Below are 22,700 nucleotides of genomic sequence, written 5' to 3'. Positions count from 1 at the left end.
AAGGGTGATGGGACTTTTAGTCCACCAATGTAGGGGGGGGACCACGTTGACAGAGGCTGAATGAATGGAGTGATGGCTGCTGTGAAAATTCCCCATTCTGTGGAAAGCCTGTGTACGTATTGGGCCGCTTCACATGAATTGACTTACTGCACACTATTCCTGTTGCATCACACCTGATTTGACATCCTGTGTTCAAAACTCAAAGCTGACTTCATTAGGGTTACTACTTATTTGGTTTTTCCTGGCCAGAAGGAGGGCTACTTGTGCCTTAACAAGTAACACCTTAAAAAGTGATGCTTTTTTGGGGGGGGGGGAATAAAAGACTCTTCTACCAGCTAGAATTTTGTTGTTCATGCAACTAGCGCAGCCTTTGCCAACTTGGCACCCTCCCCTGGGCTGCCCACGCCTACCCACTTAGGTGCAGGTGAGGTAAAACTGTGGCTGCCAAGGAACAATTGGTCGAGGCACAGCAGCCCTGCCAGGGGAAAGCAATCAACAATCACCGCATCATGGTGCATCTCTTGCAGAGATGGAAGGATCTGCAAACTTTGGTGTTCTCATTTTTCCAGTCTAAAATTATTCTCCATTTATCTGCAGCAACTTGCAATTTTGTAAAAAAAAAAAAAATCCTGATGAAAATTCTTCAGCATTGTAGTGTAGATTTCTCCTAATAAACATATTTTTGTATGCAGGTTTGACTAATGTACACATTTCTGCAAGCAATTTCTCCTCGTAGAATGCTTTTTGTGTATGTTATTTTCACAAATGCATTCATTTTTATGCCCACTTTCCCCTAACATGTGCATTTTTGTAAATGATTCTTAGCTGGAGAACTGCATTGGAAAATTTGGATAAGGGTGAATTTCGAAGGATGGCTGTGTTTCGGTCCTCATATGTTTTTGGAAAGAGTGGATTTGATAAATTTGGCTTTAAATGCAAACTGAATTGAATTTCTCCCTTGTGCCTACTCTCCTGTACAGCTGTTGTGAATTTACATAAAAGTAGGGATTTTTCCCCAATTAGACTTGGCTTAGCTTACCACAAAGGACTTCCTGATAGGCTGCTGGTGGCAGAACAAGGGAAAACAAAGGTTAGTTTATCAACTGACCATGACAGCCAGGGCTTCCTGTTTCCCACATTAATCAGACCTCGTCTGGAGAACATGTTTCTTAAAATCGGCCACTGAATCAGCCACATTTCTTCAGCTTGGATGGTTTTTGCAACAGCCTCTACTCACTTATGCAGCTCATTGGGTGACCTTGGGCCAGTCACAGGGTCCTCAGCCTAACCTATCTCACAGGGTTGTTGTGTGGATGAAATCGGGAGGGAGAGAACCATGCTTGTACGCCAGCTTGCTCTTCTTGGAGGAAAGGTGAGATGTAAATGCAGTAAATCATTGGGAGCCATCGCAGAAAAGCCCCTCTCCCTAGTAACTTTGTTGTTGTTATGTGCCTTCAAGTCGGTTACGACTTATGGTGACCCTATGAATCAGTGACCTCCAATAGCATCTGTCATGAACCACCCTGTTCAGATCTTGTAAGTTCAGGTCTGTGACTTCCTTTATGGAATCAATCCATCTCTTGTTTGGCCTTCCTCTTTTTTTACTCCCTTCTGTTTTTCCCAGCATTATTGTCTTTTCTAGTGAATCATGTCTTCTCATGATGTGTCCAAAGTATGAGAACCTCAGTTTCATCATTTTAGCTTCTAGTGACAGTTTTGGTTTAATTTGTTCTAACACCCAATTATTTGACTTTTTTGCAGTCCATGTTATGTGCAAAGCTCTCCTCCAACACCACATTTCAAATGAGTTGATTTTTCTCTTAACTGTCCAACTTTCACATCCATACATAGAGATTGGGAACTACGCACCTCAAATTGCTAGGTGGGGGAGAAGGGCCCCCGATGCAGATCTTATACCTTCATGTATGTATCTGGATGGTGGTGGTGCTGTTGTGACCCACCTTATCTCAGTCTGTCACCCAGTGGTTGGTCCTAGTGAGGACCAGTGTCAATACTTTGCATCCATGGGCAGCTGCTTGGCCCCAACGCCCTGGCAGGGCCAGTACCGATGCCTGATTCCCCCCCTTTTTTTTTTGCTGGCTCTAGCTGCCATTTTTAATATTGCACAATGCCCCAAGCTCTGAGGTATTGTCAGAAAGCAGAATGCTAGCTAGACACACTCAGGTGCTGTTAAGAACATCAGCCCGACTGCTGGATCCGGCCAGTGGCCCATCTAGTCCAGCATCCTGTTCTCACAGCAGCCAGCCAGATGCCTTAATGGGGTGCAAGAACCCTTTCCGCTCCTGTGATTTCTGGCACCTGGTATTCAGCAACATACTGCTTCCGACTGCAGAGGCAGAGCATAGCCGTCGTGGCTAGTAGCCATTGATAGCCTTACCCTCCATGAATTTGTCTAATCCTCTTTTGAAGCCGTCCAACTTGGTGGCCATCAGTGCCTTTTGTGGGAGCGATATCTAGGTGTTGCTGTGCCCAAAGGTCTACTTGGGTGGGTGGCTGCCAACATAGTGGTGTGCTCAAGCCTCCTCAAACGTGGGAGCCAACCTGGTTGAAGACTATAGGGGCAAGGGACAGGATTGCATGGGTTGATTCCTCCTCAGTCCTAGAACCTTTTTTCTTAACCTCCTTCAGGCCTGAATTTCCCCTTTCCTCTTAAACTTGGTGAATCATGACATCAATGCATATGTTAGCCACGGTTCAGGTTAATTGGGTTTGAATGTGGTGTTTTTTTAAAAAAATCAGGTGTCTGATTTTATTTATTTATTTATTTATTTGCTGCTCTGGTCTCATGTGGAGCCTTTGTATTCCTTGACAGGACATGAGCATCTCCGAAGTGGCTGCCTCACTGCTACGGACAGAAGAGACCTTCTCTGCATGCCTTTCACGCATCAGCAGCGTCTTACTTACGCCCCTCCTGCAATCAGGTGAGCACAGAGGCCTCTGCTATGGCGCAGACCACATGGCGTTCAAAAGATTTTGTGCATGCTGCAGGTGTCCTTGCTTACTGGGGATGATCTTCTGTTCTTGGAAAATCCCTGCCTGCTGATTCTGTCTTCTAGGAAAATATTAGGGATGTTTTTTTTTTTTTAAAAAAGAAAAACTTTAGAGAATGTTACACACACACACACACACACCCCTCTACCTCTTCAGGTTTCAGTTCCCTCTCTCGGGTATCTAGATGTGTGTTCGTCTTGAGCTTTGCATCACCTGGTGTCACATGACATCAGGAAAAGGGCTGTAGCTCAGTGGCAGAGCCTCTGCTTTGCCTGTAGATCTCCAGGTCAATCCCTGGCATCTCCAGGTAGGCCTGGGAGAGAATCTCATTTGAGTCCTTGGAGAGTTGCTGCAATACTGAGCTAGATGGACCAATGGCCTATCTCGGTAGAATGTAGCCTCCTGAGTGCCTTTTTTGTTTTAACTTTACTGCTTATTTTTTTTTAAAAAAAAATTAAGTATTTTAAAAATAAATATTGACTCTGTTATCTTTTTAGCACCTATTGAAGACCTTCCTCTTTCAACAAGCCTTTTAAGTGGTGACTTTATCCCAGTCTGCGTCTATGTTGGAATTGCTTTTAATATGTTTTTAATATGTCACCCCGCTGCTGAAAGAATTGCACTGGCTGTCCATATTCTACTGGGCCAAACTCAAGGTTCTGGTTTTGGTGTACAAAGCCCTATACAACTTGGGACCAGGATACCTGAAAGACCGTCTTACCCGTCATATACCCAGTCGATCACTGCGCTCTGCAGGTGAGGGCCTCCTGCAGATGCCATCTTATCAGGAGGTCCATTCTGCACAACATAGAAAATGGACCTTGAGTATGGTGGCACCTACCCTGTGGAATTCTCCCCCCTTGAATATTAGGCAGGCGCTGTCTCTGTTATCTTTTTGGTACCTATTGAATACTTTCCTCTTTCAACAAGCCTTTTAAGTTGAGACCTTATCCCAGTCTGCTTCTGTGTTGGAATTGCTTTTTAATATGTTTTTATACCTTTTAAAAAAAAGTTTTTAACCTTTTTTTTAAAAAAAGATGTTTTGAAAGCTTTTAAAAAATATTTTTAAGATGTTTTGTTTTAATGTATTTTAAATTCTGTTTTTATGATGTTTTAACGTGTTTTTAGTGCTTTTCTCTGCTGTTCTGGGCTCCTGCTGGGAGGAAGGGCGGGATAGAAATCAAATCATAAATAAATAATTAAATAAAACTATTTTTATTTGCAAATTTAAGAATTCAAGAAAAACAAAGGGGTGTGTATATTATGATAATGATAATGATACCTTTAAGGTTCCTTTGAGAATGTGAAGCTCTTGGTACACCTGAACGACCATTTCCACATCGTCTGGGACTTGACGGCGGAGAACTACAGAACACTGAAGCAAACCTTCAGCACGCCAGAATCTGACAGCATCCAAGATCTGTTCCTAGTCCGGAAAACTGACTTGTTCCTTGATGCTTATGTCCAGTGAGTACAACAGCAGATGATAATATTTCAGGGGGAGCGGAGAGAGAGAGGCCAGCTTTGCAGCTTTCATCCAGCTTTATATTTATTGTTTACTTTTTAATGGGGAAGTAAAGATAGTTTTCTTCTTGCACTGAAAGAGACTGCCTTGGGAATCATATTAAAGTTGAACAGGTATTTTACCAGTCACTGACTGGCTTCACAGACTAAACATCATGTTTGTTGTACTAAATGGAAGGAGTTGGGCTGGTATGCTGTCTTGTTGCACAGTCAAGACTACAGATGTAAGAAGGCATTGCTTTCCATTCTGCCCTGTGTTTGTGGCATGCAGCACTGTTTCTGTTCCACTGCAATTTGTCTTCTCTCCAAAACTAAGTGATATGTCTTTTTGTCCACTGTGGCAAAATTATGTAACTTAATAATACTGACAGTTATTACCTGCCCGTTGCTCCAAGGTCCCAGGGAGGGTTACAACAACTTTAAAATACAACACTGAAAACAGTTAAAAGCAACCTAAAAATCACAAAATAGGGTGGTTCCTAAAAATATGCCTTGCTTGTCAAAGGGTTAGGGTAAAGAGGTGCATCTTCAGCATTTGCCTAAAACTGTACAGTGAAGTTGCCAGGCACACCTCCGTGGGGAGGGAGTTCTGCTTCTACTACTTCTACTACTACTGCCCTGCCCTGCCCTTTCTCCCAGTTTCAGCCCAGGGTGGCACAACTTAGGGGCCACCACAGAGAAGGCCTCCTCCTGGGCCACCCTCCTGAGTTTCTGAGGGTGGCTGAACTACCAAAAGGGCCCCCTCTGCTGTTCTCAACAACTGAAAGGGCCTGTAGGGAAGGAGGCAGTTTTTCAGATATTTGGGACCTAAGTTCTTTAGGGCTTTAAACGCTAGCATGAGTACCTTGAATTGGGCCCAGAAATGAACTGGCAGCCAAGTACATAAATTATTATGTTGTCATTGCAGTATTATTCCACCCCATTCATTTCAGTGCAAAGAAAATACAGTGCAACGAGGGGAGGGGACATAATCGTGTACCGTTTGTGGATTGAAAGCAACAATAGTGAATACTAGTTGTATTTAGATTGATTTCCGTTTCACATGAATAAATGAACATTGATAATTTCCGTTCCTGTTTCCACTGAAATTCTCTGACATCACTAGTCAAGACATGCATCAAAACTGATCTGACGCTTCACTAGAAATTACACACTCAGGTTCTAATGGGGTTCCACTTTGGACCGGCATGCTCAAAGGCTTGCAAGGTGTCAATGCTAGCAGCAGTAGCAGTGACTCCTTAGTAGCGACAGGGCTAGTTCTCACATGCAAGTGGGTCCCCCAGGAAGGCAGAGGCTGCCTTCCCCTTCTTGATCAAACTTTCATAAAAGAGCAATGCAAAAAGTTCTCCAACGTTGCTTCAATCCAGAGCAGCTTAGGCGTGGAGCCGAACGTTTGTCCCAATTTATTCTCTTTTTAACCAAACAGGTATTTCTCCACTTTTGCCAGTTGTGTTTCCGTCCAAGTGTTTGACCATGCTGCCAAGAATAAAAGGTGAGTGATAGTTGTAGGTTGTTTAATGTAGTCTCCACAAGCCTGAACTGAGAGTTGGAGAAAAGCCTTTGGTTTGAATTTCACCTTTGTCACACACCCTCGCTGGGTGGCCTTGCGCAGGTCACCCTTTCTTGGCCCAAGTTGCCCCATCTGCGATACGGGGGATAATATAGACTTAACGTTACCGTGTCGTTATAAAGATTGCAACTAGATAATGCATGTGAAGCACTTTGAATGTGTGAAGAGTGCTATGCAAGTGTTTATTATTTATTTACAAGGTGATCATACATTTTTATGGGAGTTGTAGTCCATCTAGGTTGAAGAACAATGATAGCCAATACTGACCTAGATGAACCACTGAATTAACTCTGCATAAGGCAGCTTCCTGTGGTTGGTCCCTATGTTGCTGTGATCAGGAGCTCTAGCTGAACCTCTGTATACAGAGGCAGTATGCCTTTTTAGGATATCAAATCCTGGATTTCTTTCTCCTGTGCTTGGGGCACTCCTTAAGGCAGGGGTGGTGAACTTCAGGTCTGGGGGGCCAAGGAAAGCAATGCAAGGAGCTGTTGCTCATGTGTGCTATCACTGCTTTGCACACAGAAGGTTCCAGGCTCAGTCTCTGGCATCTCTAGGGTGTGGTTTGGGGAATATGGCCTCGTGAGCCAGATTGGACCCCATTTGTGGGCCAGGATTAACCTGCAGGCTGCGAGTTCCCCACCCCTGCTGTCGACAATACTAGGCTACATGAACACCTACTCTGACCTAGTATAAGGCAGTCAAAGGGAGCTTCCTAAGTAAAGAGGATATATTATTTGATCCATGTCAGTTGAATTTCCCATGCAACTCCCTAAGGCGGCTTCTTGCAAGCCAGCTCCAAAAATTTAGAAAGCTATTTCTGTAGCCAGGTCGCTAGATCACATGGATAACAGCCTTTTCCCCTAGAATGGGGACCTACTTCCCAGGTTCTAGGCACATTGACCATGCATCATTCGACCATTTCATACATTTGGATCAGCCTTGAATCTTTGCTTACTCAACCCTTTTCTCCTCTTTAAATGAAGTTTGGGCTATCTGTCGCCCTGGAAAGCTCTTGCCAAGTGACATCTGGGCTTTTGAATGCCTGTTGAGCCAGCTTTCGAGACCGGGCCTATGTAGATCTCTGCCTTGAGGCCTCTTTGGCAAGCATGGAGGCAGGGTGGAATAAATCTTTTCCAAAGGTGGCATGTGGGGATACCAGCCGTTTGATGTGTCGATGGATTTCAAAAGGGCTTGCATAATAAGGTGTGGTCCTTGGAAGCAGCCCTGTAGAATGCCTCTTGTTAAAACCACACGCGCATGCACACTCACAGAGGAAGAGGGGTTTGGTACGGTACAATGGGAGAGGAAATAACATCTTTTTGGATTTTGAACAGGGAAGAGCTGAAAAGCTGCAGGCATTCCATTAATAAATTCTGTTTTGCAAATGGGTGAAAAAAAGGTTTTCAAACATCTACGCAGATGGATGCTGCCCTGGGCTCCTTTGAGAGGAAAAGCAGGATATACATTTAATCATCATCGTCTGGAGTTAGAGTGAGAGAGATGGAGGAATCGGCTGGAAAAAGACTATTAAGCAGATTTCCTTCTGGTTGCCCATTCGACCCCCATCACAACACGGACTCTTGTTGTGAATGCTGCTGCCCTAGTTCTCTGCAACAGAAGTTTTTTTTAATGCATATGTTATATGTAAATACGTGCATAAATTGCTTTGCAATCAACCTTATTTACATATTCAATGGCATAATTGCCACTATCCTGACAAGTGCCTCATTGCTTTTTTTTTTTCCCTGAAGTGTTTGTGTGGGGTTCATATATGTTCTCATCCCATGCAACTACCTGTGCACAGATTTCATTCTAATTCCCACACGGAAAAGTATTCTGTACAAAGGAGGCTTAGGGTGCCCCCGGCCACCATCAGTTGCTCTGATGGAATCCACACTGAGGCATGACTTGTGATTGGAGTCATTCATTCTCTAGCCTCCTGCCACTGACTTGTTTGTCTTGCGGACTCTGAATCATTGCAGCCATCTCTGGAAAGCGCACAAGTCATCGCTGCAGCAGTTCCTTGCTGACTTCTCCCCGGACACGTCCCTTGCCATGGCTCTCCATACAGTGTTGCATAAACCCTTCCGAGATCACCTCCAGCAATACAGCCTGGTCTTCTCCAAGCTCAACGAAACTCTTCACCAGGTACCAGATCTATAAATGCATCTGTACATGCTCCCTTGACTGTAGGGAGGAATGGAATTTGTGATTTTTAGTGCTTTCTTGAATGGATCTGTTTTTATTTGGGGGGTTTAATGTAGTTCACTTTTGAGAGCAGGAAGGTTTTAACTGTGAGCGTGCCCATAGTCTTCCCAATCCATTGTTGCTCTCAGTGGAAGCTGGTCCATTAGGGCGAAAGAGGCACTGCCCCACCAGCCTCAGTTTGCCAGCCCCCATCTGCCTGCCTTTTTAATTGCATTCATCTAGGGGGTGTCGCTGGCTGCCAGCCTCCTCCTCCTCAGTCTCAGTGTTGCCACTGTAGAACTCAGCAGGGAGGAGGATAGGTGCCAAACTAGCATTAGATGGCTCTTCCAGTCATTGGCTCTGGCGCCACCTGCTGTTGGTCTTCCTGTCTTCTGTGCTACCAGTGCCAATGGACACCTGCCACCATTGGTTGCTCTGTTGCCATTATTTTTTTTTCTCCTTCTCATTACTGCATTATCTTCATTAGTCACAAGGGTGCTTTCAGCCAATGGGAAGGGCATATTGAATAGGATGATGTTTTTCTTTAAAGCTGTTTTTTTTTTAAAGTTTTTTTAGGATGTTTTGTTTTAATATGTTTTTAAAGATACTGTGTTTTAGTATGTCTTAAAGTTTTTTGTTTTTAAGATGTTTCAGAGTGCTTTTAGTGTTTTTGTTTGCCCCTCTGGGCTCCTTCTGGGAGGAAGGGTGGGATATAAATTTAATAAATAAATGAAAGATAACAAATGGTGTTTGGCTACAGGCTGAGATCACTGAGGGCAAATTAAGTTGACCGAGAGGGCTGTGCTTCCAGAAGAGGAAAATGCTTTGGGTTCCTTTTGGAACCATTACTAAAAGGAGGTACTTTCCCCCATGGCTGCTCTGAAGGTTCACAAAAAACATGTTTTGCTTTAAACGTCCTTCCTTATTTAATCTTTTTTAAAAAGCTTTTCTAGTAGCTTACAGTGCACTCTCAACATGCTCTCGGTAGCTTATGATTAGGGATGGTGTCACCTGGCATCCTTGGGTGGTTGTCAGGGACCCAAGTGCCTAAAAGGGTCCACTGAGTTTTTATTGCTGTGTTTTAATCGGATTGTTTTATGGCAGAGCTTGGAAAAGTTACTTTTTTGAACTACAACTCCCATCAGCCCAATCCAGTGGCATGCTGGCTGGGGCTGATGGGAGTTGTAGTTCAAAAAAGTAACTTTTCCAAGGTCTGTTTTATGGTGTGTTTTAATTATGGGTATTTGTGCAAATGGTTTTTTATATTTTGTTAACTGCCTGGAAGCTTATTTTGACATTAAGTGGCATATATATTTATAACAACATCCAGTAGTGTAGTGTAGATCTGCCTTCAGTTATTTTTTAAAAAATGATTATGATTATTTTCCCCCTACCAGTACCCTGATAAAGAATCGGTGACTGGTGCTGCTAAAGAGTTTGCAAAGCTGCAGTCGTTCATTTGCCAAGTCTTGGATGAAGCGAGCCACACCCGGAGCCTGTGGAAGTCCCTGTGCCATAAGTTCACGGTGTGTTGTTAAAGTTTGGGAGGTCTGGATGCAAAATATTTCAAATGTTCTGTGGCAGTTGGGGGGAAAAGGGGGTGGCTTGCAGAAAGCTGCCCCCTAACTGTGAATTCTGGTGTCAGCCCCCAGCAGAGGCCTTGGATAAACACTTTAGGATGCTTTTATGTTGAGTTTGATCATGAGTCTTCCTAGCCAAGGAGTGGCTGCTCCAAACTCAGCAGCAGATCTTCCACATTTTTAAAAATTTCCTGATAGGGATGGAAGGATCTGTCAATTTCAATTTCCCTCTGTTTCTCTTTTGTCCAGTCCTAAATTCAGTTCTCCACTCTCAATTTCCTGAGTTTAAAAAACACACAATTTTTCAGTGTTGTAATGTGAATATCTCCTAATAAACACATTTTATGTGCAGTTTTGACTAATTCATACAGTTTTGCAAGCAGTCTTTCCTAATATGAATTTTGTGTGTTATTTTCACCAACATGTTCATTCTTATGCACACTTTGCACTAATATATATTTTGCAAACATTGTTTTGGTTGGCAAACTGCATCACAAAATTCAGATAAGTGTGAATTTTGAAAGGGAGCTGTGTTTTGGTTTACATATTATTTTGGAAAGTGCAGATTTCATAGATTTGGCTTCAAATGTGAACTGAATCAAGTTTCTTCACCATCCCTATTTCTAGATATATCTGTCTGGCGAGCTCTAGAAGGCTAGTGACTCATGCCAGCCTTTAAAGCTCTAGCTGAATCCAATAATTTCTCTTCTGTTTCAAGCTTTTATTGATTGATCTGAACCTTTTAGGATGGGGGTGGCTAACCTGTGGCCTGAATCTGGCCCAGCAAACTGGGAGAAGTGGCCTGCCAGCCCTCGCAGCTTTATTATTGTTGTTGTTGTCGTTGTTTATTCCCCCCCCCTTTGGCCAAAAGGCCCTCAAGGCAGCTTACAAAAAATAAACACAAATATAAAAATACATCAATAAAAACACAATACAATTTACAAAAAGCAGCAGTTACAACATCCAATAAAAATACATTAACAAATCACAAAGCAAAAACTCACTCCTCTCTCTTCTTGGCTTTCTAAAAAGGAGCCCAGGAGAGAAGATGGGAGGCAAACGCTCATCTCCAAATTGGCAGACCCATACAAAGTAAGAAAAGTTTTACTGGAAGGACCAGAGAGAGGAAGCTGGCTCAGTAATGGTGGATGAGGGAAACAGCAGTGGAGTCAATACCATCCCGGGAAACGTATCTCTGCGGCGAACCTTCCCAGTCTACGTTCAAGGCATACTCTCCTCCGCGCTCCGATCTGATCAGTAGATAAAATCCCTCTGCCTGCTCTTTACAGATTCTTTTGAAACAGGAGACAGAGCTGTCTCTCCCCCCCATCTCTACACTAAGCACCACAGAACTAAGATTGGTAATAAGTGTTCTGCCTGCTCTTAAAGAGTAAAAGGCACAGTTTCCAACCACACCCATCACAGCTATAGAGTGTGGAGGGCTCGGAAAGGTTGATTGTGTGGGCCTGCATGTGCATTTTTGTCTGAGAGTGTATGTATTAATGTGACTCTGCAGGTGACAAAGAGAGGAGGGAAGGGAATGCTATGTGCTTGCATGTCTCACAAATGTTTGTGACATATGAGTGGTCTATGTGCAGGGTTATCTGTGTGTGTGTGTAGGCTAGGAATGGGTGAGAAATTCTATTCAGTTTGCATTCAAGCAGACTCTGTCAAATGTGCACTTTCTGAAACAATGAGAATGGAAACACCTCCATCCTTTGAAATTTGCACTTACTTGAATTTTGGATGCAGTTTGCCAATCGAACAATGTTCACAAAAATGCATATGTCAGGGGAAAGTGTTCATAAAAATGAATATATGAGTGAAAATAACATGCAAAAATGCATTATGTGATGAGAAATTGCTTGCAAAAATGTACATTAGTCAACACTAATGCTGACAAAGTTGTGTTTACTAGGAGAAATTTGCACTAAAATGCTTTCATGAGGATTTTTTTAAAAAAGGAAATAGCAAATTGCTGCAGAAGTGTGGAGAACTGAATTTAAGATTGGAAAAGTGAGAAACTGGGAGAACCAAAACTGACAGATCTTTCTGTCCTTTGTGTCTGCACTTGCATGGATACATTGCCCACGCCTACCACTGTGTGATCCTTGGAGAAGTGGCTGGCCCACAGCGTTGCCTTCAGATGGCAAAAGCGTAGCCCGCATTGCTATATGACATGCTACCTGTTGTTGTCTCAAGAGAACTAGCAGCTTGCTGTCTTCTTGAAAAGTAAAGTAGCAAGCTGCGTACATGAGAGATGTAAGCAACTTGAACTCGGTGGTGATGAAATAACTCTATGGCTGTACATTCCAGGATGTGCTCTGTGTTCCTGAGAGGAGGCTGCTAGAAGATAGCAGGAATCTTGTCATCTTCGCTAACACAGGAAGATCTGACCGCGTTCTGCTTTTCAGTGATATCCTGGTGCTGATCCAAGTAAGAAGAGTGGATGCACTGGCGACTGGCATTACGCAAGTGGAGCCTGCAACAAATTGTTGCAGCGGGGAGCTTTCCCTGTTCAGGACTCAAGCCCTTCTATTCCATTACCCCGTCCTCCTTCCTGGCTTCTCGTTATCTTCCAGTCAGTCAGAATTCAGAGGGCAGTGATCATAGTTAGTTGTCATTGGCCTGTTTTGGGGTTCCCCCCAGGGTTATTTCTTTAAAGCACTTTGTACTTCTGCAAACCTCAGATCCTGCCCCCTCCAACCCTGCTGATTTACCTCCCTCTTATTTGTGCGTGGTGCCGCTTTGACAACATAATGATTGGCACTCACAACGTGAGCATTGGAAATAAAGGGAACGATGGTCTAGCCAGTGGGATTCATCTTCTTCTTTTGAGTAGAAGGGCTGTGGCTCAGTGGTGGAGCATCTGCCTTGCTTGCAGAAGGTCCCAGGTTCAATCCCTGGCTTCTCCAGGTAGGGCTGGTAGGGACCCTGTCTGAAACTCTGGAGAGCTGCTGCCAGTCAGTGTAGACAATGCTGAGCTGGATGGAGAAGCGGGTCTGACTCAGTATAAGGCCGCTTCCCACATCCTTAACTCCTGGGAGGAAGGGCAGGATATAAATCTATTCAATAAATAAATAAATAGTAACAAATGGACGGGCTAGAAATTTTTATTAGGTCTCAGTAAAATCCTTCACTACTCTCTTAGGGGAAACTGTGATAACAATAGCTACTTGGGCCTGTATTGGAAACTGCTGGGGGTGAGCAGATGAATTTGTGCTTTAGTGGTATTTTGAACATCACCTTGCTGAGACCGATGCTGTGCAGTGTTTTGCTCTTGCAATTTTTTTTTTAATAAAGAACATTTGTTTACAATTTTCTAGGGGAACAACTTCCAGAGTTTTGATCTGAAGCTTACGTGGGTGGATGGAGCTTGCAGGGAAACAGGAGAGTAAGTGAAATTGCTCCAGTGATGTCAAGGACTGATTTAGCAAGGTGCGCCAGCTTTCATGTTTCATCACCTGGGTGATCCTTCCATCAGCAGAGATGGCGTACTTGTGACTCTCTAGATATTACTGGGCTCCCACCTCCCATCAACCTGACATGCCGAGGATTGAACATGCAAGGCAGATGCCGTATCACTGAGCTGGGACCCTTCCCCATGTCCCAAACCTGACCATAGTTGACCTGTAGCATGCACTGAAAAATCCAAGATTGAACATCTTCCTGCCTCCAGTGTGGTGTGAACTGCTTCTATGTGGCTGGTTGGGGAGACAGTGGCACAAACAGCCTTTCCCTAATTTAGTGAAATAACTTTTCACTAATTTGCAGTGAGGTAGCGCTGTTGAGTCTGATGCAGCAGAAACGACAGAAGAACCACGTGGCCCCTTAAAGACTAAACCCATTTTATGATGGCAGAAGCTTTTACAGACTTAAGTTCACTTCATCAGATGTATGAATTGCAGCCAGTTGTAGGTTTATAGAGGGGAGGGAATTGTAAGCAGGCCAGAGGGAAATGAAACGCAAAAAAAGAAAAGAAATGATGGTGACAATTCAGTTAGAGCTAGATTATATGCAAAATTAGCTCAGGGACCCTTTACAAGAACAGTGATGAGTGATCACTTGAGCTAATTGATATCTCTAGTATGAAAAGACTTTACAGTTGACAATGAGGACATTGAACTTGTCAAGGATTATCAATACCTCAGCACAGTCATTAACCAAAATGGAGACAATAGTCAAGAAATCAGAAGAAGGCTAGGACTGGGGAGGGCAGCTGTGAGAGAACTTGAAAAGGTCCTCAAATGCAAAGATGTATCACTGAAGACTAAAGTCAGGATCATTCAGACCATGGTATTCCCGACCCCTGTGTATGGATGTGAAAGCTGGACAGTGAAAAAAGCGGATAAGAGAAAAATCAACTCATTTGAAATGTGGCGTTGGAGGAGAGCTTTGCACATACCATGGACTGCAAAAAAGACAAATAATTGGGTGTTCGAACAAATTAAACCAGAACTATCACTAGAAGCTAAAATGATGAAACTGAGGTTATCATACTTTGGACACATCATGAGAAGACATGATTCATTAGAAAAGGCCAAAGAAGAGATGGGTTGATTCCATAAAGGAAGCCACAGACCTGAACTTGTAAGATCTGAACAGGGTGATTCATGACAGATGCTCATAGGGTTGCCATAAGTCGTGATTGACTTGAAAGCACATAACCACAAAGTATGAAAAGAAACCGTTGTCTCAATCGAGACCCCAATGGGCAGAGCTGAACTTCTTGATGACTTGTAATCCAGCACTTTCATGCTGGTGCCTCCTTTTGAAATGTCATTGTTCAAGTGCGGCCACTTTAACAACAGTGGCAGTACATCCTGGTAAGCAGGGTCAGGCCTGGTTAGTACTTGGATGGGAGACCGCCTGGGAATACCGGGTGCCGTAGGCTTAGAGGAAGACAATGGTAAACCACCTCTGAATACCTCTTACCATGAAAAACCCTATGAATATATCCAAAAAAGATTCGTAGGGTCGGCATAAGTCGTAATCGACTTGACGGCATATAGCAACAAAATTAATACATGTTGCTGATTTGTTTTTTCTGGCTTGCTCTTTCTGCAGGCACACTCTCCGCATCTGCACACCAGAAGAAGTGTTTTTCCTCCTGGCCAAAGAACCAGAATCACGGGTATGTGGCTGCCTGCGTCAACTGCAGAGAGAGAGATCCCGGTTGTTTAAAAACTCTGCTTTTCATCTGTTTTTCATATTTGGCTGCTTCCCGGAATCCTTGTTCTGGAGTAAAATGTGGAGGAATTGGCAAGGCATATTCCACTGAGTCTTAAGGGACATCAGAACCTGCCTTATATGGGTCCATCTAGCTTAGTATTGTCTACACTGACTGGCAGTGGTTCTCCTGGGTTTCAGGCAGGGGAAACTCCTGGCCCTGCCTCTACATGCCAGTGACTGGATCTGGGACCTTCTGCATGCAAAGCAGATGCTCTTCCACTTATTCTGTCCTGCGCAAGCCCAGATGGGCTTCCATGGAGCTTCCTCGGTGAAAGAGGCTTCAATTTTTCTGGCTCATTCTTAGGACACTTTATAATTTTGGTCAGAATGGGATATTGAGCTTACCATATAGTTGTGCGGCGGCCGAAGGTGGTGCATGTGTATTTTTTTTTCCCCCAGGAACATTTCTTCAGCACTCTGCAGCCTCCCTGGCTGCCTGCGTCTCCTAATCTTATATGGGAGGAGTTACCTTATGATGAAGTCTTTTCCTAGGCTCAGATTGAAGGGTGAGCACCCAGGAAGGCTGCAGAGGGCAGACCACTGCTTAGATTATTTGTAGAATGGACTCTTTCGCATAAGGTTTTGGGAGAAATTTGATTCTCCTGCACTGAGCAGGGGGTTGGACTTGATGACCTTATAGGCCCCTTCCAACTCTACTATTCTATGATTCAGTTCACACTTAAAGGCAAACCTTTCTGATTCACACTTTTTGAAACAATACACAACATGAGATGCAACCACCCTTCAAAATTGATGCTGCTCTGAATTTTGCATGCTGTTCTCCAGCCCAGCCATGTGTACAAAAAATGCATATACTAGGATGAAGCGTGCATAAAAATGAAAAATAACACGCAAAAAGTGTGATATTAGGGGGAACTGCTTTGCAAAAATGTGTCTGTTAGGAGAAATTCACGCTCAAATGCTGATGGATTTTTATTAGGACTCTTTTTTAAAAAATGAAAAATTCAAAGTAGGTTTAAGATTGGAAAAATAAGCAATGCAGAGAAACTAAAAATGACCGATTTGCCCATCCTTAACTGAGTGACCCAAATAATGGACAACCATCTGTTGGGAATGCTTTGATTTGGATTCCTGCATTGAGCAGGGGGTTGGACTTGATGGCCTTATAGGCCCCCTTCCAACTCTACTATTCTCTGATTCTATAACAGAACGGATACCTCTTCTTCTCCTTGTTTAACCTCCATATCCTCACAGCTCTCTTTCTGTTCTCCCACCCTCCCCTCCCCTCAGGCTGTGTGGCAATGGAAGCTGAATCAAACGGTGCGCCAGGCCTTGATTGGGAAGCGAGACTTTCCTTTGTGGGGCGAGGCAGGCGAAGGGAGGGACCCGCCCGTCTGTCGCTTCTCCGCGTTCACTTTCCGGGGCGAGGGGAGGTTCAAGAGCGCGACCTATGAGGGAGAGTGGCGGTTGGGTCAACCCCATGGCAAGTAAGTCCAGAACCATGTTCATGTTCCCACATGCACAAACTTCATTTTTAACCAGACTTTGACATAAAAAATTGGGAGAGCATAGACAAACTGCCAGTGATGGGTGGATCTGGCCTGTCCCTGTTCCAAGGTACTTAGGAAGCTGCCTTATAATGAGGCCATTGGCCCATTTTTGGCTCAGCGTTGTCTGCACTTGTGGTTGTCCTGGACGACCCCGTTGGATTCAGACTTGCTGGTACGTTTCTCTCTGTTACGTTTAATGTGGAATCTCAGCTTAGTGCGTTTCATAGATCAGCTTACAGATTACACAGCACTCCGCGTCTCTACACAAGTATAATTAAGCGTGACTACTCAAGCGAAGATGTTGTCGCAGCAATTAGACACACCCCTGGAGACCCTGTAAGTAGGCTCAGGGTGGGCTTTCTATTTGTGTGGGTGAGGTTTTCCTGAACGGGCCGGGTTTGCAAGCTGGCACTCCTACAAACAGGTCGGAAAGCTGGCCCTATCTGCGAGACCCTGTACATCTGCCAGTCTGTCCTTGGTGACGGTGGCGGCACTTCATCCTGATACTCCTCTGATACCGCATCTGGTTGAGCCTCTGATTCCTCATCCTCAGGAGGTGTGAGAGGCGGCTCAGGGTTGAGAGGTGGGACAAGGGCCGGCTCAATGTCAGATAGTGTTGTGACCCAGCACAGGGGGGAGGGCTTGCAAGAGGAGGACTCTGACTTTGAGGACTGGGCGTGGGGTTGAGGGACACCCAAATCCCAACTCCTCCCGTGGAAGGGAGAGCTGTCAGAGGCTGCTTCTGAGGACAGGCCTCTTTCTCCTGTGCCCAAGGAGCCACCTGATCCACTTGCTGATTCCCAGCCGGGCACTCTGCAGCTTCCCACGCCTACCCAATCAGCTAGCCCCCCTCATTCGGAGGGAGAAGTTGAGGACCAGCCCCTTTCACACACACACCCCCCCCGCTCTCACAGAATTCAGAGGCGCAAAGCACAATGGGCGGCGCGGAGTTAGGAGGAGCTGTCGTTTTGGTATTTTTGTTTCTCAATAGAAGCAGCTTAGCCCCAGTGTGCAGCTGCCTTGACGTGAGCTATGACAGGTCTATCTGCCTTGCAGGGGGACGCTGACCTGGCCAGATGGCCGGAACTACGTTGGAGACTTCAAAGAAGGCTTGGAGCATGGGTGAGGATGCTTCCCGGGTCACTGGATGGCTTGCCTGTTGTGCAGTGGAGCGTGGTCCATAGAGGTTGGTGGGGCCGTGCCCCACTTGCCCCGATCTGTCCTCACTGGCCTTCACTTACCTGCCTTCTGTCTTACAACCAATGCAGGGGGTGGTGGCACCACCTGCCAGCTTTGCCTTCCTTAAGTTTCAGTTTTGCCCCTTGTAGAACTTGGCAGGGAGGAGGATGGGGGCAAAACTAGATTGAGCTGGCTCTGCCTCCGCCTGCCATTTGGGCTGCCTACATTCCATCCCACCAGTCCCGAAGGGCACCAGTCTCTGCTCCTGTCATGCGTGCATGGAAACTGCTTTTGTCCGTCATGAATTTCCAATCCTGATTGTGCCGCCCTGGGCTCCTACTGGGAGGTAGGGCACGATATAAATTTAATTATTAATTATTAATTAATAGTCTTGGAATTGAGGTAACATAGTCTCAGTAAGAGGACTGTATACACCAAGGCTGGGGAGCCTCCTGCCCATGGGCTGAATGTGGCCCTCCATCCCTCTCTGTTTGGCCGTTGAGACTCTCCTGTCATTCATCCCCCACAATCACGTCCCCCCCTACCTCAATCTGTCCTCACCCAGCCTCCGCTGGTCTGCCTTCTTACAACTGAAAGATGAAGCAAGCTATGCTTTCATTGCGCACAATCTGGAAATTAAAAAACACAGCGACCAATGGAGAACGACTGCAGGCTTTGTCAACCGGGGGCCCTCCAGACGTTTTGGACTCCAGCTCCCATCAGCCCCAGCCAGCATGGCCAGCAGCCAGGAATGGTGGGGGCTGTAGTACAGCAACATCTGGAAGGCCCCCGTTGGCTACCTCTGACCCAAAGGATGCATCAGTGCCGTGCTTAACCACTTCCCCCGGGAGCAGAGGCTACTCCCGGACTGAACACGGATGCCTCAACTCTGTAATTGGGAAAGGGGAGGCTTTGGAGATGTTGGGGAGTGTCCAGATAGCATTTTGGCAAGTGCACCTCCCACATGGCCTCCCCTGCCCCTTCAGACGCCTCTTGTTCCTGGCTGCAGGTTTGGCATCTGCCTCGTCCCTCGTGCATCCAGGGACCGCTACGACTGTTACAAGTGTCACTGGCGAGAAGGCCAAATGAACGGCTACGGGATCTGCGAGTAAGTACATCTTTCGGAAGGCCTGCTTCTTTTGGAAAGGTCATTTCTGCCCCCTTTGCACCTGTGGGCCTCATGGTGGGTTACCAATTTTTAGGGCGCTAAGCCAGCTCAACATTGGGTTTCCCACACGCTTTACGTTAAACTATACACCAGGCATGGAGAACCTGTGGCCACATGGGGCAGATGAGACCCCCACCAGGGATCCTAATTTGGCCCAGAAGGCATTCCCCCACCCCACCCCCAGCCACGCTCACCCTCTCCACCCCTGACATCCTCTTTCAACAATCCTTTTAAGGAGAGACCTTATCCAATTCTGCGTCTGTGTTAGAATTGCTTTTTAAGATGTTTATGAAGTTTCTTTTTTCTTTTTAAAAAAGTTGGTTTTAAAGATGTCTTGTTTTAATATATTTTAATGTCTGTTTTTATGATGTTTTAGAGTGTTTTAGTTTGCTGTCCTGGGCTCCTTCTGGGAGGAAAGGCGGGATATAAATTTAATAAATAATAAGATAATAAAAGTAATCAGGGGTGAGGCAGGTAAAGCCTTGATGACAAAGGAACAATCAGGAGCCTTGAAGTGTGCTCTCAGTTCTTCCCCTGCAAATGGGGCTTGCATCTGGCGCTTTCTGATGTTAGTGTCAAATGTGAGCCCTGCTGGAATAGGGCCTACTTGGGCCCCCCTGAGTGGAGCTGATCCCATTGAATGGGGGCTGAATGCAAGCCCCACTTTTGGCAGGAAACTTTACAGCTGAGGCTTGCATTCACCACCAGGACTAGAAATGAAGAATTCTTCCATTTGAAGTTGAATCGCCTGATGTCATATGATAGCGTCAGGCTATTGACAGGTGAGTGGTACTGCCCACCTGTCAAAAGTAGCCCGTGGAAGGGGTGCCAGTTCTGGATCCATCCTGCCAGTTACATCCAGTTCTACACCCCTGCTAAATACTGTAATAATCAACTTTACATCAATACAACCCCAGAACACACAATGAAATTGGATTTTCTGCAGATGGGATGAATGAAGTTCTCTTACCCAGATGAAAGGCTGGAAGAAAATGTCTGCGGGAAGCTTGTGTTGACCTGAGATGCTCCTGTCCTCCCTCTCTGATTAGTATATAAAGACTTCCATCAATTAAACAACCCCAATAAAATGGGAAAGTAGTAGCTGTTTTTTTTTTACAAGACTTATGTATTTGTTATTAAATTTATATCCAGCCCTTGGTCCTAGAAGGAGCTCAGGGTGGCAAATTTATTATACCCCTTAATCATCACAATTTCTAGGCAGTTTATATAAAATATGCATTAAAATTACCACTAAACTCATATTTTAAAAACAACTCCGCCTAAAATTCTTCAAAATAAAATGGTTTTGAAAATATACATTGTAAAGTAAAATTTCATATTGAAATACATGTCAAATTGGCAGGTCTGGATAGGCTAGCTTAAACAAAATAGTCTTTATAGAAAAGGCAGAAAACAGTACAGTGGCAGCGCTTGCCTAAGATCAGTGGGCAGGGAGTTCCAAAGTTTATGAGTTCCAAACTAGCATCCAAAATAGATAGCATGTGCTTTTCCCCCAGGTATGGCGATGAGATGGTCTACAAAGGATATTTCAAGGACAATGTGCGCCAAGGGTTTGGCGTCTTGGATAACCCTTCAGATGCTGAACACCCGTTTAAGTACACAGGGCACTGGGAGAACGACAAGAAACACAGTTATGGCATTTGGGATGACAAGGAGAGGTAAATCGCCCAGGAGTTTTTAGCACTAGCTTTTTTTTACAAGCACCACCGGACATAACAAGAGTTGCAGAAAGGGGGTATCCACGAAATGATAGGGTGTGCGCAGGTGGCTGGTTTACTGAGCATTCCTCCTGATATTTTTGCAGGGCAGTCAGATGATGGTACATCAAGCAATCATTATCTCACACTTTCCAAGTGCATTTTCCTATCACTTTGCTTATTGCACAAAGTCGAATCTTTTTGGGGAAGCCGGCCAACTTTTTGGGGAAGTTGGTCACGGTGGCCAGCAGACAGGAAGCTTGCAAGCAGGACCTGAGTTCAAGAGCGCTCTGTCCACTTGTGATTCCTGGAAACTGGTATATGTAAATGTACTGCCTTCAAGTCAATTCCAACTTATGGCGACCCTACGAATAGGGTTTTCATGGTAAACTCAGGGGTGGTTTCCCATTGCCTCCCTCTGAGGCTGAGAGGCAGTGACTGGGCCGAGGTCACCCAGTGAGCTTCATGGCTGCGTGAGGATTCAAACCCTGGTCTCCCAGGTCGTACTCCAACACTCTAACCACTATGCCACACTGGTTCTCAGCAACTAGTATGCAGAGGCATTATTGCTTCCAACACTGGAGGTGGAACATAGGTGTCATAGCTAGTAGCCACCATCATGGCTAATGGTATTTACTGAGCATCCTTAGCACTAGGCATGGGGGAGAAATTCAATTCAGTTTGTATTTAAAGCCAAATCTTTCAAATTTGCATTTTCGGAAACAATATGAGACCTGTGGCACAGCCACCCTTCCGTATTTGCACGTATCTGAATTCTGCAATGCAGGTCTCCAACCAAACAATGTTTACAAAAATTAATAGATATGGGGAAAGTGTCCATAAAAATGAAATATACTAGTGAAAATAACATACCAAAATGCATTACATTAGGAGAAATTGTTTGCAAAAATGTGTACATCAGTCAAAAATGCATCAAAAATGTGTTTCTTAGGAGAAACTCTCGCTAAAATGCTGGAGAATTTTCATGAGGATTTTTTACGAGGGGAAAAAAAACAAAAATTGCTGCAGAAATGTGGAGAACTGAATTTTAAGACTTGAAAAAAATCAGAAACTGAGGGAACTGAAATTGACAGATCCTTCCATCCCTGCTTGACATCCAGTGTGAGATGCCTCATTATGGTCTCCCTTCTGCACAGTCAGTCTATGGTGGAGCGGAGGAGTGATCTCCTTTCCTCTTCCTATATTTCAGAGGCGAGAGGTACATTGGGATGTGGCATGAAGACCAGAGGCATGGCCCGGGGATTGTGGTAATGCAGTCTGGCATCTGCTATCAAAGGACTTTCCACATGGATAAAATGGTGGTGAGTATGGCAAACAAGGATTGTAAAAAGGAAATGTTGAACTCTCATGCAAGTTCCCTACATGTTTATGACCATCCAGGGAGGGACTCCTATTAGTAGCATCTATATATTGCTTTCAGTTTTCACAAGCGCTGTGCCTAAGCAATCCTTATAACATCCCTGTTAAGGTAGCCCAGTATTAGCCCCATATTGCAGATGGGAGGAACTGAGGCTGAGGGACAGTGGCTTAGCTGAGATTTGAACCAGCAGAGCCTCACTTTTCTTGCTCCTTTTTTTTAAAAAAAACCCCACACAAATGGAATAAGTGATTTTCTAGCTGCATGGCAGCAAAGGTGTACTTGAAAGTTTGCAGGCATTGACCACACAATCTCAGGAGCTGGAGGAGTGTCTGAAGTAAAGAGATCTGGTAGTCAAGAGTGATGAGCAAAATTGGCATAACTTCTGCAACATAACACAGATGGGAAAGTAATTTGCTCAGTTTGCACAACGTTATACAGACTGCATAATTCCACTTTCGATTTTAGTACACACAGCTTTTGCCATTTTTTCTTTCCTCCTCTGACCTGTAGGGATCCGGGACCCTTCTCCTAGAAGATGATTCCATCTTCGTGGGAAACTTCACAAGAGACTTGACTTTTGTCGGAAAAGTGAGTGTGGGCTCGGTGTGTAGACTGTCCTGGATTTAAGATATGATTTA

At 44.7% G+C, this 22,700-nt stretch overlaps 1 protein-coding gene across 11 annotated transcripts in view; it reads left to right on the top strand.

Moving 5' to 3' along the window:
• Window positions 1-22,700, top strand: part of ALS2CL (ALS2 C-terminal like) — a 79,602-nt gene that overhangs the window by 36,013 nt on the left and 20,889 nt on the right. For all 11 annotated transcript variants that reach the window (XM_061587354.1, XM_061587356.1, XM_061587357.1 and 8 more), the window contains 14 exons: window positions 2,834-2,942; window positions 4,302-4,479; window positions 5,963-6,028; window positions 8,089-8,254; window positions 9,691-9,819; window positions 12,190-12,309; window positions 13,200-13,267; window positions 14,941-15,007; window positions 16,357-16,553; window positions 17,673-17,738; window positions 18,805-18,903; window positions 20,481-20,642; window positions 21,892-22,003; window positions 22,573-22,650. In XM_061587354.1, coding sequence (XP_061443338.1) covers window positions 2,837-2,942; window positions 4,302-4,479; window positions 5,963-6,028; window positions 8,089-8,254; window positions 9,691-9,819; window positions 12,190-12,309; window positions 13,200-13,267; window positions 14,941-15,007; window positions 16,357-16,553; window positions 17,673-17,738; window positions 18,805-18,903; window positions 20,481-20,642; window positions 21,892-22,003; window positions 22,573-22,650 — 1,614 coding nt within the window. In that variant the 5' untranslated portion in view covers window positions 2,834-2,836. The remainder of the gene's footprint in view (window positions 1-2,833; window positions 2,943-4,301; window positions 4,480-5,962; window positions 6,029-8,088; window positions 8,255-9,690; window positions 9,820-12,189; window positions 12,310-13,199; window positions 13,268-14,940; window positions 15,008-16,356; window positions 16,554-17,672; window positions 17,739-18,804; window positions 18,904-20,480; window positions 20,643-21,891; window positions 22,004-22,572; window positions 22,651-22,700) is intronic.

The sequence above is a fragment of the Rhineura floridana genome, chromosome 10 (assembly GCF_030035675.1).
Source record: "Rhineura floridana isolate rRhiFlo1 chromosome 10, rRhiFlo1.hap2, whole genome shotgun sequence".
Lineage (NCBI taxonomy): Eukaryota > Metazoa > Chordata > Lepidosauria > Squamata > Rhineuridae > Rhineura > Rhineura floridana.
Note: the sequence above shows the minus strand (reverse complement) of the source record. Positions and strands in the feature narration are given on the sequence as shown.